The 21,298-nt window shown below is 39.5% G+C and overlaps 2 protein-coding genes across 4 annotated transcripts in view; both read left to right on the top strand.

The window, feature by feature from the left end:
* LOC108672178 (major facilitator superfamily domain-containing protein 8-like) overlaps positions 1–18,194 on the top strand; it is a 47,506-nt gene extending 29,312 nt beyond the window's left edge. Inside the window, exons 4-5 of the mRNA XM_018159812.1 lie at positions 2,431–3,173; positions 18,083–18,194. Coding sequence (XP_018015301.1) covers positions 2,431–3,173; positions 18,083–18,194 — 855 coding nt within the window. The remainder of the gene's footprint in view (positions 1–2,430; positions 3,174–18,082) is intronic.
* Positions 11,496–21,298, top strand: part of LOC108672186 (putative GPI-anchored protein pfl2) — a 34,637-nt gene continuing 24,834 nt past the window's right edge. For all 3 annotated transcript variants that reach the window (XM_018159822.2, XM_018159836.2, XM_018159829.2), the window contains exon 1: positions 11,496–11,789. The gene's annotated coding sequence lies outside the window, so the exon portion shown is untranslated. The remainder of the gene's footprint in view (positions 11,790–21,298) is intronic.

The raw sequence follows: 21,298 nt of genomic DNA, 5'->3' as shown, positions 1-21,298 counted from the left end.
ACGCCCTCTTCTACCTTACCGCCCCCCAAAATCTTTCCACCGCCCATAGGGGGGCGATATCGCCCACTTTGGGAACCACTGGTCTAAACCAACTAACTTTCCCATCAGACGCAGTAAACAAGCAACACCAGCAATTTCAATGCACCAAAATAACGGCATTAGGCCCTAAACCTCCAGCCATCTACAAATAACACCTACCAACAACCCATTAAACTAAACACTTCATATAACCCTGCACCCTACACATTCTCACCAGTTACACGACGGGCTATGTTGCACCTGGGCGACAGTTGTTCCCATCACGATCAGGTGCGGCTACCCAAAACCCCCACTCTCATCTCACCACAAAAACACGCCAACAGACGTATCAGACGCAGAGAGAGTGAAGAATTTGAGTAACCGGTAATGTGGGAATAATATGAGCCAATAACGTGGTCGAGGTAAAACCGGAGAAATTAAGGTGATATGGTGGATATAAAGAGCGTCCAATTTTTCTTCCTTATTAGGTTTAGATTCTGCCAGACATTGCAACGTGGAGAGAACAGGCGGATGTAATATTTCTTCAGGTATGATATCCAAGCGAGACCTGAGAACAAGGTAACTAAATTAATCAAAGGCCTATTTAAGCGTCGGCAAAGTATTTTTTCAAGAGGAATCATCTTACTAAATCTTATGAATAGGTGTCCTCTTAATAAAAGAAATCCGAGATTCAACACAGAATTATAATGTTATTTCTAAACTCCTAAGCTAAACTCACATTTTAGATGGCTGAATTAACCCAAGGTACTTGACATATCGGATTATATCATTATTCAAAATCACGCTAATATCATTATTGTTTGACTGATAATTCAGAATTTCCAGTTAACATTTTCTAAAGTTCTCCAATTGAATTTATCTAATTAAATATCACACATTTGAACAATGCTAATAAATATGACACTTCAATATTATTGGGATTAACTGAAGCAAAATCAATACTCTCAAAATCAATTTATCCTATCCCCCATAAGCAATAATATATGAAATAGAATCAAAATAGGTTAGAATTAGAATTTTAATACACAATGAATCAACACAGATTGGCTAGAATTTCAATTATAAATATGACATGAAGTTATTTTATTCACATTTTCAAAAATGAAAACTCTACGCTGTTCACCTTCCAACGCCTAATTCAATTAACGAGGTATCCAACGTTGCTCAACGCTCAATTTACATCATCAGGCAACCTAGTCAAATCATGGTCTAAATTACGTTTCCCTGTTAAATTCAATTCCTCAACAATAACATTTGAAGTTTAATAATCATTATCAAGTTCTGAACTTGCTATAAGCAGTGACAATACAATTAATATCATTAGTATGATATTTAAGTCAATATTTAACTCAATATGATATTTAACTCACATTTAACTCAATCTGGTGACAACATCAACAGAGCTAAAAGGAATAACTATTTAGCTAAATTAAATTGCATAGAAATTAAATTGCAATGAAATTACACATTGCAATTATCAATTATGATTAATTAATTATTAACGATTAGCACAATTATGATAATCGTTCAGATACTCTCGCAATGCACAGGGTCAAAGAGAAAATGGATTTGAATGCAAGAGTGGCTATATGGTTATTTTGAGCGTGAAAAATATACGTACATGATCTACGGCGTGGTGCACGAATCGAGTCGTTCGATCTATAATCATCTACTTATATAGTAGCTGGTGTAATACATGAATTTCATTTACTCTACTGTGGCCGTCGAGAACAATTTGTTTAATTAGTAGGTGTGATCATTAAATCATGAGTGAAGTCTTAATTCGATCGAGTGGGAGTCGATAAAATTGAATGGTGCAAGAGCGGTGCATCTTCTTGAACAAACAAGGATCACTACAGAACGTGTCTAATAAACTTGTCGTCATTGCTGTCACATGTATTCATCAAGTAGGAATCGTGCGATCCCAAAATATAAATTTAAAAATAATCAAAATCGATTTTCTAAAGACACGAAAATACGACGACATCGACGACAATGAATGTCTCAGTAGACATGGTTGAGTTGTGTTAAAAAAATTTTTTCGCTTTATAATTAAAAGTAAAAATTTTTCTTTTGTGCATTCAATTCTGTAGCAGGTCTTTCTACTTTTCGCCATACAATAGTCAGTATAATACAGCACATGCATTGTTGATCTGATTATTATGATCCAGTATTTTAGAGTACGCATCATTATTTCAAACAGACATTTTCTTCTCCTTCACAAGTGGCCGTCATGGCAATGATCAAGCGCCGTCAATATTGATGAAACTGACACTCAAGTCCCCCAAAGAACTTGTAGGCTAACAGCCCTCTTCATGGTCATGCAACGCCCACTTTCTAGAGTAAATAGTTTAGATTTTTGTTCTAAAATTTCATCTTCGTTCCTTGCAGGAACATCCCATCGCTGTGAAAGAGCAAGCTCTCGTAAGTAAGAAAGATGGTAATGAAAAACCGCTGCAGCTGCCAAAACCCGATTATCTTGGTATTGGAGGCATTCTATTTGCCTTTTTCTTCGTGTTGTTCATCTACGTTCTCCTTGATGCGCTGGCCGAGCCTTTCGTCACTGACATGTACGCAGTGACTGATGATTACGCCATGGTAGCTGTGGGCATCGCCCTCGCCGGAGCTGGTCTCGTCTGCGTCGGAGGATTCATTGGAACGACGAGGCTTGCTAAGATCTATGATGAACGCAAACTTCTTATATTTCTTGGACTTATCCCTGAAGTTATTGGAACTTGCCTATACATACCCATGGGAAACACACCAATTCAAATGTCCAACTGCTCTGACACTGGCCCCCCTGAAATTTTTTCTAATACCTCACTCATGATGGCCGATTTCACTTTACCCACATTCCCCCCGTATGGGAGTTTCTATTCCAGTTTGCTACGCGAGGATTCAGTTGATTCCGAAGGATGTACTCTCGGATGCCCGACCAATCAAGAATGGTGTACTCATGTCCCTCAATCTTCAATTTCGCAAGTCCTCGTAGCCTTCATAATCACCATGTCAGCTTACCCTGTTGTTAACGGCCTCACGCAAGCCATCTTCTCGAAAATGCTGGGGCCGCGGCCACAAGGTCTCTGGATGGGCGTCTTAACAGGAGTTGGATCTTTTCGTTCGACCGAGGGCTGGTTCGACCCACGGCCTAGATACGGACGGCTTGAAGTGTTGAAGGCTACGTTCCGCAAGGCAGGAATCATGATGGTCCATTACATCCAGGGCAGTGGTGGTCTTCGGCAGGCGACCCCCGCAAAGTTAGGGAAGAAAACCGTGAGATCGAGGGTTTGTTTATAGTTTGGAATAGCGATGGTATCGAAAGTGCTGGTCCTTGTGGAACTCGAAACTGTCGCAGCGTCCCGTGATAGGCTTATGTGTGCGTGACATCCTATATAAGCAATCGAAAATTGACGACAAGAGGTTTTTCTGCTGAGTTGACCGTCACGCGAGTACGGTCTACTGTCTTCAGACTTTGCGACGGCCGCGGCCGTGAGACCGGCGGTTTCGCCGTTTTCGAACTTTGGCTGTCGCGAGAAACCTAGCCTCTCCGAGGCAGCTACGATTCCTGTGAGAACGTCAAACATGTACAATGGACGGCCACGACTTTGACATATTATTATAGTATGGTCGACATCAACACTACGGCTGCGACTCAGTCGTGAGACAACGCGAGAGGGTCCACGAGATGCCCAACGATTGTAACGCCGGCCATCAAAAGATTCAAGTTTTCAAGCACCGAGCAACAATTATCTTCCGTACGGTCATGACAGCTATGGAGCAACCGCGGGGACACGCGGCTACAGCTGCGGTACTGCTACTTGGAATACAGCTGCAATCATGCGCGTGAGGGACGGTCGTTGCGGGAGCCGTACCATTCCTAGGGAGCGTTCTACGGTTCAACGTTTCCTGATAGAAGTAGAAGATTTTAATGGTGTTAACTGATATGTTTTCAATTTTGATTGTTTTCGAACTTTCTTTTTCATGTACCAGAGTTTTTTTTTAACGTAGGATGTGCACTTGAATTTCCCAAGTTAATATTAAATGTACTAATGTTTCATTACAACCCTCTCTCTGTACGATTTTTGCCGTAACCTATGTTCATACGAGAACTTATTTACACGCGCGCCTTGTAAGCCACTTCGGTAACCAAACCTGACAGAATTAAAGCAATTGACGATCGAGCGATAAAATCCATAATGTACGGTCAACATCGATAATTAAAATTCTATAAACCTTAAGGGAAAAACTTTTCCTATTCATTATAACCTTGTTCATACAATAGCTGCTTGCAGAACAAATCAGTTCCCTGAAAATTATTGAGGCCGCCTCGGTCAACAATTTTGCTTTATAATAACAACGAAATTAATTGCAATTTAATTCATAATAAATGGATGAAAAATAATTCATTATACAACTTTCAATAACCCAAATTTCGAAGAAAGAAAATGAATTATGATTTTTTATAATTAAGCCCATAGCTCCGTAAATGAGCATCACAATAAAATCGGTAAAATTGTTAATACCCCACAAATTCCAAGTTATTGATTGCTGTATAATACTTCAAATATCTAGGCTCATGTTGCATTCTATGTAAAGTTCCCTTCAAAATCTTCAGCCATGCTTGCATATTCTTTTTTTCTTTTACATAACTAATAATATAGTGGGTACTTTGGTTGTTGACATTTGCGGTGCAGGGCAAAAATAATTGTTTTAAATTTTTGTAGTGGATTCCTTGTAGTCTGAACCTTCGGTCCGGCGATGAATCTTGTTTTTTCACCTCCGCACAAAAATCAGCACGAATGACTATGTTCATTCCCAAATGTGTTCTTGTCCTGTCAATGTTTTAGACACAATGAAAAATACGCTATTGACGCTTTGAACCCTCGCATCCGAATCGGTTTCTTGTCTCTTTCTACAACATTATAGAGCGGAGAAGGGGCCATACTTTCAAAACTCGCTAAGTGAACGTAAGTACTTACGCTCTATTTTCTTGTATAAGATTGGTGGATTTTGCTTGAAAGCCGTCAATGATTGGCTGATGAAGTTACGATCTCTTAACTTTTTTTGAAAGTATTGGCCCAGGAGTACAAATTTATGAAGGAGAGAACGTCGCAATCGGAAGATAACGCGATGCTGCCAGAGCATATATCCAGGGCTTAATTTTGTTGTGTATTTCTTATTTTCTCATAATTTACATGACATCCGATTGGGACACTCTTGCAACGCTCTTGCTAATGGACCTTTACGCCCTTCTGCAAGTTGTAGCATCTTTATACGTTAGTATCTTCCAGTCTGATGCGGGTGTACTTTCTATCATAATATTTATCAGCCTCAATAGAATCGTCACAGTTATAGACTAAGGGAAAAAATTTGATTTCTCTTGGCGTATTGATTGTAATATTGAGTCTTTGCACTACGACTTCTAGTCTTTGAACTACGCAAATACCTGGAGTAAAATTGCAGTGACGTCGTGACCGAATCATCTATTACTGCGAAGACCGAAGTGTTACAGACCGAAGTGATTACAATTTTAGGTTACCCAGAAGTTTTGTCGCTAATTCAGGCAGTGTTTTCGAGAACTCTATAGGGTCTCAGCCGCAGCGACCTGTGATGGGGTGGTTATAGACCCCTAACCTCAGCGGGCTGGTCACTCTAGGCCAAATTAAGTGACTGGTCCGTTGAGGATATCATCACTAATCGAAACTGTGGCAGGATCTACTTGAATGTGGTTCTATGCCTGCTGTAAAAGGCGGCGTTTATAACTTGACTATGTCATTTTACGATAAAATGAAGCCAATGAGCCATTCGAAAGAAAATTTGAACGCGTGACGGAGGAAGCCATTTTTTAATGAGCAAAATGATGATTTGGCCGTTGAATTTCTTGGTAATTTAAGGTCATACGGTAACAGCGCATAATTCATAAGAGATTTATCATGCATGGTAAACCAGAAAATCTCCGCGTAACTTAGAAATATTTGGGCATAGCTGGTCCACAGTAAATTGAATGATTACGCTCAAGCCAAGAATAATGAAAATACAATGCAAACAAAGTGGAAATCATATATCATATTTACTTTATAAATCTGAAAATCTGAAGTTCTATCATAGATCAAAATCAATGTATAATTGCAATTGTGTTTTTTGATAGACGTAAAAATGAAGTATATTGAAGGACATCGCACTCCAAATGAGGAACTGCAACGAAAAATTGGAGCGACTCATTCGATTTTTGTACCGAAAAACATACAAGTCATTAGTGAAAGAGTATAATATATGACAGGAATAAGCGCGATACACGACAAGTGAAGTAATAGTCCCGTGGTCGGTGCCTACAACAAAACTTATCATGACCGACAAAATATTTTGTAGCAGTCCCTGCTCAAACTGAACTCCTCCTGCGATTGGGTGGGCTACGTTACATCGTAAAGGATCCTGACGTCAAAAGACAGCTCGCTCATCACAGCACTCCATGTCCAGAGTCCAGACGAGCTCATGTAGGCGGCATACCCTGCAACATGAGGTTGCTTAGATGCACTGAAGGATTAGTTAGGTAATAAAAGAACGCATGTAATTAAACGTTACACTTCAATAACATCGATTGAGTGGCCGAGTGCACAAGCACGAAGGACAGCTCGCTAATAGGCAGTTGTGGTAATCTAGCCGAAAAGTAACAAATTCAAAGTACAGTTCTTTTGCATCATAAGCAAGAATGAATCCCATTATTTTCCACGCCTTCAAATGCCATATTATAATGTTGCTATAGAATACCAAACTGCAGAATGGAGGGCTTGGAATGGAATTTGTCACGGCACAGTCTATTTGACTCCAAATGAATCAAATCAAGTGAATGCCGGAATGAATGAGCAATAAAGAAATATTTAGGAAAAGAGTTAAAATTCATATAATTGAATCAAACTGCAAGAAGTACACGTAAAAAGTTGCGTGGAAAAGGTTCTAGGCCTGCTGGAAACGGCGGCGTTTATAAACTTGATTGTGTCATATGATAAAATGAAGCCAATGAGCTTAGTGTGCGCCACCAGAGTAAGCAGTAAGTGAAGTATACATAAACAAATGTGTATTCGAGTGCAGTAATGAAGTAGTTGTTATTTAGCTGATGACTAAAGTTATCTCATAGTCTAATTAACTACAATACATTCAGGTGGTATTTCACTTCCGAAGTTATGGGTACATAACCTAGCGCTGCAGGACTCATAGAATTCGTTTGTATTTTCGAACAGAAGAGTAGAAGTTGTTAACAAATTAGTGGAGTAGAAGATGACATTCTGGTCTAAGATGAATGTTTGCAGTTCTTGGTGCTCGCTGCATGGGCTGCGAGCCCCCCTGTATACACGCATGGTGAGCTTTTCCCTCCTCCCCATAACCGCAGTGCGCGGGTTAATAAATTGGCGTGGACGCGGTCCTTGATCAATATAAGCTCCCAGCATCGATCTAAGGAACAGACACAATCAATTTGTAGGTCCAGCAGTCTACCTCGAGCTCCTAGTCTACACTGCTCAATACACATCGCACTATGTCGGGTATAGATTCCGTAGCCATGTGTTTTACAATCCGTCCTTACAAATCTGGTTGGTAACGGCTAACGTATTCTACTCGAGAGTCATTAACCTTAACAATAATGATAGATTATTCGGAGCTTCCCAATAGCTCCAAATGATCCTTAGAGTATGGATCAAAGTGTTTTCCACTCATTGTGAAAACTTCCACGTGAAACATGGAACTTGTAATTCAAAATAAAAGACGTTCTTTTGCAATACACAATGCTTTTTTGGAGGCGTTATATGCAAACAATCTAGCGTTGCATAAATTAAAGCGAGATAACAAAGGAAAACAAGTTCAAACTAAATTATAGGAATATTTTGATCAAAAACGATCCTCATTGTAGTTCTTCAATTTATATTGAAGTAGATTTAACGTTGTGGAACACTACTACTTCAAACCTGTTTCATCATCGTGATTCATCTGTCCCTCTTTACACACAAGAATAGATACGGAAATACGTGAGATCTGTAGCCACTTTTCACAAGCAGAGGAACCTCTTTCTATGAAGAATCACTAATATTGAACAGAGAACTGAACGACTGTTAGTTAGGCTCGCAATGCTACCGGCGTTCCACGAAGACTTTCTGGCGACTGAGGCCAGGCGATGATGTCGCACGACGTGCATAGTCCAAGCTGGCACGAGAGCCTTCTTCATAAGTGATTTAGAGGAGGATGATCTTTTTATGAAAAACACAAGCATGAATCATCATGAATTATTTGTCTGTGGGAATGTTAACCTCTTCATGGAAAATAATATTCTTGCAATGAATAAAACATGTTATATATGTATTCAGTATAATATAAATCACTTTTTCTTTACATTGGGCTAATAATAATAACTCAAAAAAAGTTCGGTGATAATCAGGAATAGTTTTCGATAATCCGTAACAAGAATAGTGGGTCAAAAATATGTGCATCTCGAGATATCACGAGGTCGCCTTATGAGTTCTACTGGAATATCCAATACGTTCAGATTGTAGAACGAAATGACGGAGTTAGAACGTCGATGGCCACTTAAGGGGGAGGTATACGCACCAGAAAAACTTTTTTGTTTATGGACGGATCACTCTGAAACTTGGTACACTTATGTAAAACAGAATTCTAAGACATTTTTGTTCGTGTGATTTTTTTGAAAAAATTGATAGAAAACGTGAAATTCATAGAAAACGGACAAAAAAGGGATAACTGTAGAAATCTATCTCCTCCTAGGGTTTTGAAGCTACAGCGATGAGACATATACCATTCTATTCGTAAAGACCATACCAATGCAGTAACACGGCCCGATTTTTTATTTTTGCTTTAGTTTTTTTTTTACAAACATTTTCCCATTTTTTTCATTTTTTCTCATTTCCCCCCCCCTTCCCCCCCATTTTGAATCCAAACTATGAACAAATCTAAAAAAAGGGCTGTGTTACTGCATAGGTATGTTCTTTACGAATAGAATGGTATATGTCTCATCGCTGTAGCTCCAAAACTCTAGGAGGAGATAGGTTTTCCGTGACAAAAAGTTGAACTTTTCAGGACGGCGCGACAAAGTTCCGCGCGCCTTGAAATAGTCACTAAATGTAGCATAGCTACCAAAATACAGGCTTCTGTAGCCTAATTCCACTCAGGGATGCTAGGAGCGACTTGCAGAACACCACTCCGCACAAAGCGAAGAGGGTGACTGCAGCTTGATGCCAGATACACCAATATTTTTAGTCTTAGCGAGTGAATTAAGTCCTATCTATTTTCTGAAGGAAATCCACCCCCGCCCCCATTTAGAGCCCAGCTGTGTGCGTTAAAATTCATTCACAGCTATCGCAATAGTATCGTTGAAAAGCTCAGAATGTCAGCTTTAAGATGAGACTAAACATGTAACTGCAGCACAACTCAAGTAGAAACTATATTCAAAGATTTCAGCAGCTAATTACTTTATATCTAATTAGTTAAAAACTCGCCCACCCGCTTCCCTTTAAAGAGACGTCATGAACGTAAATATTTACGTGCAGAGATGGCAGTGGTACCATTGGAAAGAGCAGAATTTCAGCTTTAAGATGAGATTAAAACCCAAAAATGCCAAATCTGAAAATTTTAGGGTATACCTCCCCCTTAAACGTAGCCAAGTTCATGATAACTATCCGTCTGATCGTGAATATTCAAGATACTCGGGTGAATATCCAGACACTCCAGAGAATATCCATTTCCTCCTTGAATATCCAGATAGTCTAACTGATAAAATTTTGCTTGATTAACCTTCAGTATGCCGGCCATGAGCAGCAAGAGGAAACACCACACACACGATGTGCTTACGACGAAGACTAATTACTATTCAGCAGTAAATCTTATATGCAGGCATGAGGTTTTCTCTATCGATACGTAACTGAGTCTAGCCATAATGCTTGTAAATTATAGTTATAATTTCAAACATAGAAATAGAATAAAATAGTCATGACAAAATGAACATAGTTCCAGGCTAGTTTCGGTCCAGAAACCAGTCATATACAGGGTGAACCAGAATTAACTGACCCTTTTAATTTGTTAATAAATAAAAAACTAAGAACGTTATGAAGTTGAAACTTGTTTTATTTAAAAGAACAACATTTTTATGGTAATATTGAATCCTAGTTTTTAGGATACAATAACTAACTAGGATACAATATTACATACAATATTTTAACTATACATATTATTAATACATAATAAATATTTTAACTAATACAATAATAAAATATTTAAATAGGATACAATATTTTAACTAGGATACAATATTACCATAAAAATGTTCTTCTTTTAAATAAAACAAGTTTCAACTTCATAACGATCTTAGTTTTTTATTTATTAACAAATTAAAAGGGTTAGTTAATTCTGGTTCACCCTGTATTTCGAGATGGACGCCCGGGTCGTGTGTGGTAAGCACATAACAAAGAACCTTACTCTAATAATGGCAAGCTATAGAAATTTTAACTATTACGATTATTATTATTCAATTATTATTTGAGTAGAGCTCCTGCCACCAGAGTAAGAACAGCCCCTGCCACCAGAGTCCAAAAGAGTAAGCACAGCTCCTGCCACCAGAGTGAGCACAGCTCCTGCCACCAGTATAAGCAAAGCTCCTGGCCAAATATATAAAAAATGAAATGATTTTTCACTGACCTCATAGACGGCCACAGACAACAATTTATGTAAAGGCGAGGTAAGAACCACAGTCACATTCACGGGAAAGCTTGCACTACAAGAGGTGAAGGTCGCATCTCAACACCTAACTTGCGAACGAACAGTCTGTCTGTCATGGCTGCAATACGCTGCCTGGGTTACTTGTGCAATGCATCCTGTACGTGCTGGGTGAAGTAATCATTTACTGCCATCGAAAAAATCAACAGATGATAATGTTAAACATAAGAAGAAAATATTATTTTAAGCGTCTAAACGTGTGCGCTGGCATTGGTGATTGGTGACCACCAGAGCCTGAAATCATTCGAAGTTACCGCGTCAACGTCTGATGATTCATGCAATAAACATCTAACATGATCTAAGTCTTTGTAACTTTTCTGATCTCTCTGCTGAGGTATTTATTTTTTATGCGTGTTGAGACCGGTTTCGTGAATGGTTATCATTTTTGATAACGAATTGAGACGAAATTCGTTCGTATGAAAGGTTTCAGTTCATTTTTTCTAGCAAGTGCTACATTTATAAATATTAAGCAGACCTTCTGAAATTATCTGAGAAGAAGAGAATATCCGAATATAAATGCCTGTGTGAAAATACTACACCATGAGTATTATGAACAGAAACATGGTTAAAGGCTCACCTCAGGTTCCAGCAATTACGGTGCCGCAGCTACTCGAACAGTTTAATGCGTGCTGCAACTGCAGCTACTAGCGGAGTATCAGCGCAACTGCGCAAGGCGGCAGGCGCTTTTTCACTTCAGTTGCCTAAAAGCCAGTGAGGTGGAAGGTGCGCGGTCATCGGTCGTGCTGAACCATATACGAGACGCTCTTAAATTTTGACAGGACAATTTTTTATCGCTTGACCCTTTCTTGAATGGAACATAAAATGATTTCATGGCTTAAATATTTTTATCCGTATCCTTAAAAGGAAGTAATTTGTAAATTAGATGCTAAAGGTTCGCACTAGTTTGGCGAGAGTCTGGAGCATCCATAATCCTTCGGAGCTGCTGTGTTGACCAGCCGCGCGATCAACATTCAAAGGTATGCTCTTTGTTTACGCATATTACTGCATCATGATTGTCATGCAGATTTATGCACTAGGTTAATATGCATGGTTGTTACAGATCATGGGAGCCTACTTTTAGATGTCAAATACGTGTTTACACGAGACTCAAGACTCAAGATGATGATAATTGGAGATATGTTAATGAAGTGAAGAGATTTTGGCAGTACAGTAGAATAGGTAATTGTTGTGCTCTTGAATTTAATTCTACGTAGGGTGCTTCATGCTTGTTCATTTCCATGTTACGGCAATCAACAGAATAACCAAGTAGTGGCTACTGGCTAATCACTAATGTTCTGGATAAAACATAAAATTTATGGGGCCACGGCTATAAACAAATAAAACTGCGCTGCAACTTCACCACGCGACAACATTTCTTTTCGCATCGAATCACCGACATGTTTAACAGCCTCCCCGATGACATCGTTGGCCCTCGAAGTATGAACGCGTTCAAGAACAGACTAGATAAAGCTATGGAAAAATATATGTTCAGATTTGAAATGCCTACTGCCTAGCACTATATCGAACCCGGTGGAAGTCTAGTAGCTATTTCAAACTATCGTCATTTGTCAGTGACTCAGTCATGAAAAGAACCGGTCAAATGACATGATTTTAGATCTTCTGTGAACAAGGCACGAAAAGGAAAAGCATCGGCGACAGGCCACATCAGGCCTACACTAAGTACACTTGAGCGCCGAGGTCACTGTAAATATATTATGTTATTATAAGATGAAATAAATTTCTTGGATTCAGACGAGTAAAATAACCACCCTGTAATTTCTTAAGGAGAATAAGTTGTAAAATACACGTAACTTAATTTCTTTCGAAAAGATTGTAAAGTAATAAAGTTGTAAGGAAGCAAACAGTTGACAATTTGGTAAATATTCTGTCAAAATTTACAGCACTCGACTTGGAGGCGAGGCGTAGAACTTTAGAATAGAAGTGTCTAGAATAGAAGTGTCGGCACTGAAGAAATAGGCCCATAGTCCTATTCCTGAAGAAGTGTTGGGTGATAGAATATTTATCGAGCTTGGATGTCATCTGGAATTGAAATCTACCGGTATTACCCTTCATCGTATTATCTGTCGGGCTGACTACTCACTACAGAGAAATGATATGATTTCATTGATTTGTTTGTGAAGGTCCCTTGCAAGCAAAGCTTGAAGCATTCATTGTTAATGTCCTAGTGTTTTCTGTAGATTTGGAAACCTTACTTCTGCTGTGTTATTCGAAGTTGAATAGGTATTTATAGTACGTAGTCTATGGCGCCGTGGAATTATTTTGGTTGTTGACATTTTTCTTGTTGAAGCTGTTCAGTAAAGATCAACAGCCGACTTCGATTTATACATGTTCTTTCAAGTAACTGATGCCTATAAATTTTACTGAAGGACCAAAGGGATGCGGGCCCAACACAGTGTCGGACGTCAGTAATCTTACCGTCATTTTTTATGTTTCACGATTAAAGTGAAAGTTAAGACAACCGAGTTAATGAGGCCGGCGACTCGATTAGGAAAGCGTAAGTTAAAAAAAATATTACTCAGTATTCACTGCAGTGAGTGACTAGAGAGCGTATTTTCTCGTCCGTCCGTTAAGTCACGGACAGACAGACGGATGGATATGACGAACACAATAGCGCCTTTTTTCCCTAAATGAAAAAATGCGCTAAAAAGGTTGCGACATCGGAATTTTAAAATAAACTATTAGTGGTACATCTTGAGCAATCGTTCCTAGAAAACGGTTTCTCTCAGTAGTTGTGCACTGGATATAGTCTCATAGAGATGCATGTTGGTGGATGGCGCTGCGAAGTATCCAAGTGCTTTATGTACGTATTATTGAGGTTGACAGTGCTGTGCGCGAACGCAGAACAGCAGGAAAAGCCGAACCTTTAGTATTGAGACAACGGCACACTATTGAATAGAAATGACTGTGCACCGAAATATGAGTAACATGACATGTTGTCGTGATCCATCTGGAATCGAAGTGCACTCTGACTTAGTCTCTGAGAGTCACACGCCACGACCGAGAGTGAAATGCATGTGCATGTTCATTAATATAGTATGGTAGTGTCGGCGCTGAAGAAATAAGCCCATGGTCGGTAATACTTTAGATTAAGTGCATCCAAAAAAGGGTGTTCTTTTTTTTAATTATATGTTTTTGCGGTGTAGATTAAGAATCTGAAATCCGTTTTTGGCGGTCGGCATCGGAAATTTTTAATGGAACCTGTTCCTAACTGGACCTAACCTGCGAGGTTTTCGCTGATTTCCGGCCGCCGGAAGTACTCCAAACATAGAAAAAACCTAGCCGATCAACGAAAACCTCGCAGGTTAGGTCCAGTTAGGAACAGGTTCCATTAAAAATTTCCGATGCCGACCGCCAAAAACGGATTTCAGATCCTCAATCTACACCCCAGAAAAGAAATAATTAAAAAACACCCTTTTTTGGATGCACTTAATCTAAAGTAATACCCCATGGCCTGTTGTATTAAGGATAAAGTGCTGGAGTAATATTAATTGTGTTTATCGGATGTGTCCTCCTGAACGGAATCAGGAGCAGGTGCTCTGTTGTTGGCGAGCTGAGGAAACCGGGTGAGGAAGTCGACGCACTGACAAGGCTGCTGCTGCCTGACTGGAGGCGACATTCTTCTTTCTTCCTGCCAGTCTTGTATTTACCTCTTGTGCCAAGAAGTATTGCCTTACGATACTAAGATTTCACTCAATCTTATTTTTGCTGAATGTAGAATTAATTTGGAATTTCGCATGTAGAATTAATTTTGAAATGGTCATTTGTGAAAGCCTGGACATGAGTTACCCAACTTTTCGGTTTGCTGTTTATAGTTGTAATTAATTTTCATTATTTTAACCCATCTCAATATTGACACTCATTAGTTCATAGCATTTAGCCACGAAATTTAATAAATTAATTCGTTACATTTCTAAGTATAAGGTTAGTTGCTTCATGTATGTTTTGTTCACATGGACGCAAGTGATTTATATCTCAGCATATCGTACCATGTATGCAATGTCATATGTCCATTACGGTACTAGAGATGACAACTCTCTTTTTAATCAGAAGTTTAATATAAAAATATTCTCTTAACAGTCAAAATTGAAGCAAGAATGGAAGTTACTGTGGTTAATAACTCATTCTCCTAATATATTCGGGGTTCTACGTATCTTAATTTTGGTCTAAAACGCGGGTAGGTATATCTCCTGGGAACGCGTTTGCTGCCCTGCTGGGCATTCGTTTCCGTCAGAGAGCTGATACCTCTCTAGTTTATTTATACTTGTTTATTAATAACTCGAGTTGTGAGACGCCCTTCGCTTGCCCCGGTAAGGGTCCTCAAGAGGCCATGAAGATGTCAGCACTCGGTGGTCAAGCAGGCAATTTCCTGCAGTGGCGGCCTGCTTGCGTAGTTAGGCTACCGACACACCGGCGCTCTGTCAACGCGGCGGCTGCATCAGCTACATGCATGCTCGAGTGTCTTACTCGCGTAACTCTTATGAGCTCTTTTAACGTGTGGCTGCATCAGCTACATGCATGCTCGAGTGCCTGACTCGCATAACTCTTATGAGCTCTTTTAACGTGTGTCTATTTTCTTTATTGTTTAGTTAGGCTACCGACACACTCGGCGCTCTGTCAACGCGGCGGCTGCTGCATCAGCTACCTGCATGCTCGAGTGCCGTACTCGTGTAACTCTTATGAGCTCTTTTAACGTGTGTCTATTTTCTTTATTGTTTAGTTAGGCTACCGACACACCGGTGCTCTGTCAACGCGTAGGCTGCATCAGCTACATGCATGCTCGAGTGCCGTACTCGCGTAACTCTTATGAGCTCTTTGCGTTTGTGTCAGCTTTTTATATTTTCTCAGTCATTCCCGAGAGCATTTTAACTCAGAAAAAGATTTTCGTTTCGAGCAACATCATACATAATTGGACCTATGTGTTATTAACTCAACAAACTCGATCTCATGACTTAATTATTCAAAGTAAGTCGCTCTCGACGGCTAGATGAAGAGGCACATTATGAATGGATCCCAAGCCTTTCTCCAAGCATTATAAAGCGGTATTCTGCCCAGGCCACGTGCCGTTACTAACTGTCAAGCCCAGCGGTCGCAACTTTCACTCCCATCGCTGCTCTCCTGGTTGCCATTATTGTGTTTTTTTTTCTATAGTGTTTCTACTTTATACGTTTTTTATGGTGTGTCCACCTAATACTGTGTGCTTTGATGGCTTAAGTTATAGTTTATGTTACAGGCATTACGTTTTGGCTTTAGTGGTATTGAAGTAGCTTACACGATTCAGAAAGAGAATTGCTATTTGCTATATTAATGTTACAATTTTTTATAAATATAGTTTACCACTGAAATGGAATGAACTCTCATAGGCAAAAATTCGACTGTAATATTGAAAAAATAAAACTTATTCCTGATGCCCCTCACAATTTCGAATGAATAAAAATGCAAGAAACTCGGAACGCATTCCGAGTGTACTTTGGATCCTAACTTGTGTTCGAATGATCCCCAAAGTCTTATGGCCCTTAGAGGTTCGATGGAGTTAGTCTGAAGTGCTGGCACTTATTGTAATACGTACGTATGTGCCTTATTTTTTTGTTGAATTACAGAGGAAAAGTAATTATAATAGTGAAAGGTTTGGCCAAGGCTCGTATGAACGCAAGCCTCGGAGTTCAGATTCTCCCAAATTTAATATCCTCGGCCGTCGGGATTCACGTAAATAGGCCGTATTTACGGTAGGGAATTTCAATTTCCTTTAAGACCTTTCAATGCTTTCTCATCTTCTCACAATTAAAATAAATGTCTTATATAATGTACATAAAATTGAACATTGAAAATCATTTTTGGCATTGAGTTATTTGAGTATGCAGTGTACAGCTACACTGCATGCTCAGATATGCATACTGCATACTTGGGCCTGAAATGGAAGATTAATGTGCTGGACGCGACAGTTGAATTAATCTCCCGGGAGTTAAAGGAACGAATCTAATTGTTTCGTTATAGCTGAATTTTGACCACGGGGCTAAATTAATGTTTAACATTTGATTGCTCTCAAGTCTGTTCGTTAAGGAACAAGTTGTCACGTGTATGGGTTGTTTCCGAAGCAGTTGGAATAATCTTCATCGACCTCAGATGGATTCCAAACTGTGTCACCCAAATAAAAATTTTTCGGTTGATCACGTAGTAATTGAATCAAACTGATCTCATACATTTTCGCCAATGTGAAGGGATTCCGTTCATTTATCTCTGTCATTCCTACTTGAATCCAAACTGATCGTATAAATTTTCGCCAATGTAAATGGTGATTCCGTTCATTTATCTCTAATGTCATTCCTACCTGAATCATGAATCTGATCGGTGAATAATTGTTGCTCATGGCGTTCCAGCAATCAGGAGTGGCGGGAGGGAGTCTGGCGCCATTGCAAGGACAGCCGTCCAGACATGCTGCATTCATTTGCGCGGTGCAATGCAGATGATAGCCCTTGATTTACCAGTGGTTCATACCGTGAATGTAATGAGTACTACGCATTTCTCCATAAGCAAGCAAAACGGAGTTAATAGTGATGGGGAAAAATATTTTCGTTTGGAAAAGGATCATGATAGTCCAGTGTTTGTTTTGGTTTGGGACTGCTAACTAAAGCGTGACGTTTGAATTTTCATTCAAGTATAATTTAGTGTCACAGATATGGAAACTGGCTTTGCGTGGCGCATCAAAATAATTATCCTACAAAATTTCGCCCATTTGTCATTGCTGGTCTCTCGCTTGGATGGCGTGTTACACTAGTCGTTGCGTTCATTATATGTATATCTCAAAATTTTATACCGGAAAAAAACGAGTTAGATATACTTGAGCCATTGCAGTGTGTACTAATGATATGTTTTGGCTGAGGAGGAGAAGTGAAGGAAGAGGAGAAGGGCATGGTGTTTACTGTTTACCCCTTTGTGTACGGATACATTTACCGTCGTCGATGCTATTCGTACGTTCAGGTCCTGGGACTGAAAAGTCGCGTTTTTACACAAAGGGTTAAATACTCGATAGTTTATGCGGCGTTGCTCTGAGTTTCCATGTAATGAGTTTCCTCTGATTTCCATGTAAATTTGATCATCATGCCTCCGTGTAATTATTTAAGTGCTGCATGTTTAATGTTTTAATTATCAACATACGTTAGGATTTATGTTTTAAATTAATCTATAAATTATTGAACCTGAAACTTTAGTCGTACATTATGCAACCGACTTGTTAGTCGTTGTCGCGTTGCAGCGCGGCGAAATTCCTCGTGAGCTGGATATGGGGGCTTCCACCTCTGAATGACATGCGTCGTCGTTCCGAGAGCAGCTCTCGCCTCCCACTTTGTATCCAGACTTCGGCTTAACTGTTACACATTTACTTGTCATGGTTCTTAGTTTGTCAAACCTTAGTCAGTTTTGGTTGTCATTATAAACATTCCTGCGACAATAATTATCCTGTATTAATTGTACTAAGTTTGCGATTTTTCATTTTCTCGATAATTTTCAGACTTAAAGTGTTGATTGAATTGCTTTTGAATTTGTCGGTGAAGGCACCCTTCGCACCATCAATTACGGACTCAGCTTTGGAAAATAAATGTGGAAACCAAACTATTTATAACTCCGAACTAAGATCCGTCAACTCGGTTTACAATGCGAAGAGTTTACCCTCCGTCAGGAAACCGAGACAGTCGTCACTGCAGCACGAGCGTGCATTTTGGGTCGCTTCAATCACTCGTTCTGGGAAGTTGGAATGCGTTCCTTGTTGCGCTACGTTAGGCCGAGTGAATACGTCACCAAATTTTGTTCTATTGTTGTACTAGTGACGGTAAAAAACAACACAGTCTCACAAATTGACCAGAATAATAGTAGGTGGCGAATTAAAAATTAGGACCTTCTTCTTGCACTGATATTGTTTACTGGAGCTCATTGTGGGGTTTCGAATAAGACCGCCTCATCTCGCCGCTCGGGAACTGCTTAAAAGTTAGAGCAGCTATTGACTGAGGACCAATCACAGGCCCGTGTCATCGACTGCGTCTAATGCGTCGCTTTGCTACAGCATACCTATTTATTTTTTATACATACCTAACAGCTCTTGTTAATGCTAAACTTCGGCAGGTCTCGAGTGAAGTTGCTGCACATCCTCGAAACTGTAGGGGCTTCAAAAAACTGGCTATCGTTATTTAGTGTGGAAGCCATCTTACATTTAGTTTCGTCAATATTTCTAAAGTTTTGCTAAGACTGTCTTAGGTTACATATTGGATTCAGACTTTTTCTTTCAACTTTGTTTGTTATCAAAATTTGATATTGAACTCCCATTATAAAGTGCCCTTTTTGTCTAAAATTACATTGTCAATATGCCAATTTTACACCAGGATACAGGTTTGATTAAATTCTTAAAAAGATGCGTTCATCTGTTGAAAATCTCACCTGAATGTGTATGCATCTATTTTAGATCGGTCGCGTGCATGAAAAAATATTGTATTGCAACTGAATTTTCCTGCAAGATATCTGGCAAAATTTCATTCCTCTCGCTGTTCTTACGTCCTTTCTGATTAACTATGTAATTAATGTGCTACATATAAGTTCTTCCTTTAATTGCGGCATTGATGCTAGACTAATTACAACACCAATTAATCATCTTACCAGCTAGGAACTCGTAAAAGCTCTTATCTTATCAGTAATATCGCCGTATCTGTGAGCTGTTATGTGTGACTAACTATCGCGCTGCCTCACAGCGAGTTCCACGTTTCTCTTGCTTCTTGCTCGAGTTATCACTGCGTCTGTGATCGCAAGAAACTAACAAGTGTGAAAAATTAATAGAACACTTCTATTTCAATCGCGCGTAGGAATAATAGTTGTTCATCCTCGACGTAAGTTGTCCTAGGAAGGTGATGGCATGTATTTTTTGGCTGCCGGGATTCTTTCCGTTTTGTTCTCTGAAAGTACAATTTTGTGTAAAACTTTGTGTAGATGTTTCGATCATTAGATAAGCGTGTCTAATTAATGCGGATAATTGTCATGAGGTATGTATTAGTGGTAAACATGATTAGAACATTAGTTCTAATCGTGTTACTCGACGTGCCGATGGCTTTAAACGGCAGAGCATAAATGGTGATTATTAATATACTTAAATCAGCTTGCTACTAATAATTGATATGAATTTTGAATATATATGAATTTCCGTCATTTAGGCTCTTCTTCTCACTCGTGGCTTTTAGTCACTTGTATATACGGTATTCTCAAGTTGACGCTGGCTATACATTTCTGTAACCTTGGTTCGGTAATTAAATTGCTTATTTGATTTGATGCATAGCTCCTTCATTGCTTTTGGCATTGTTATCGTTCTAAATCATTAATTATAGTAAGGAAGGTTTGTAGTTGAAAATTGTTAATTTTTTAACCAGTTTTGGTGAACTTCTCTTGAAATGCGCTATCAACACGCACCAATTTGTTCTCACAGTATTAAAATCGTTCGTGGTATGTCTCCCTCGATACGTCATAGATTTTATACGCATATAGCTCGTGTTTTTGTTATTCTTAGTTTATTAAGGATTGATTAAATCCACGTCTGGAGTATTATAAATACTAATTTAAATCAAACACCTACCTACAAAAAACTCGTTATCGACCTGGCGCGTGCCGTGCTGCTAATAAGGTAAGATGTAGGCGAGAAGAGCAGCCAAGACGCGAGCGCACGTGGGTGCCTCATACGAGCAGCTGTCCGTCTACAGGGCGTGACCTGCTACGAGCTGCCGCACCTGACGAACGCGGCAACACCTTTAGAAGAAATTGAAACATGAAACGAATTTAAGCTTATCCATCAATCCTCGTTTAACGATGCCGCAAGATTCCTTTTCGGAAAATAAATAAGTAATAATTTTAGGCCCTGTAAGTCCTGACAAGACATGGGTAATGTGGATACGTGCCTGAACAGCCCCTATATATTTCCTGCAACTGCTTCAAACACACGAACTAAATTACAAAAATATTTAGATTTGCAGTGCAGTAGTTCAGAGACAAACACACGCTCCAAAATGTATAATAGTTACCGGCGTTAGCTGACTATTAACGCGCATCATGGAGCGATAATTTCAGTGGGATCTGCCAAGGATCGTCAAAGGTTGGAGGGTTTTCGCGTGCATTTTGGTGTTGCATGGTTTCATGTGCATGCTGTCAAGCTACGAATCATTCGGCACCGAGACCGGGGACCGCACTATAATAAATAGTAACTAGTTTGTAACTCCGTTAGCCAAGCACGTACGGCTTATCAAAATAAACCTACCAATTACAGACAGGAAATCGACCGTTACGCGTACTTTTTCCGTTACGTGTACTTAAGCGAGTTTAGATAGTACGGCCCGGGACCTTTAAGTTGCTGACACTCGAGATTCGAGAAGCATTAAACATCGCCGTCTTGGCGGTGAAGCTGTCCTTAAGCTGCTGTCATGCTCATGGCATTTGTGTCTGA

The sequence above is a fragment of the Hyalella azteca genome, unplaced genomic scaffold (assembly GCF_000764305.2).
Source record: "Hyalella azteca isolate HAZT.00-mixed unplaced genomic scaffold, Hazt_2.0.2 contig12358, whole genome shotgun sequence".
NCBI lineage: Eukaryota > Metazoa > Arthropoda > Malacostraca > Amphipoda > Hyalellidae > Hyalella > Hyalella azteca.
Note: the sequence above shows the minus strand (reverse complement) of the source record. Positions and strands in the feature narration are given on the sequence as shown.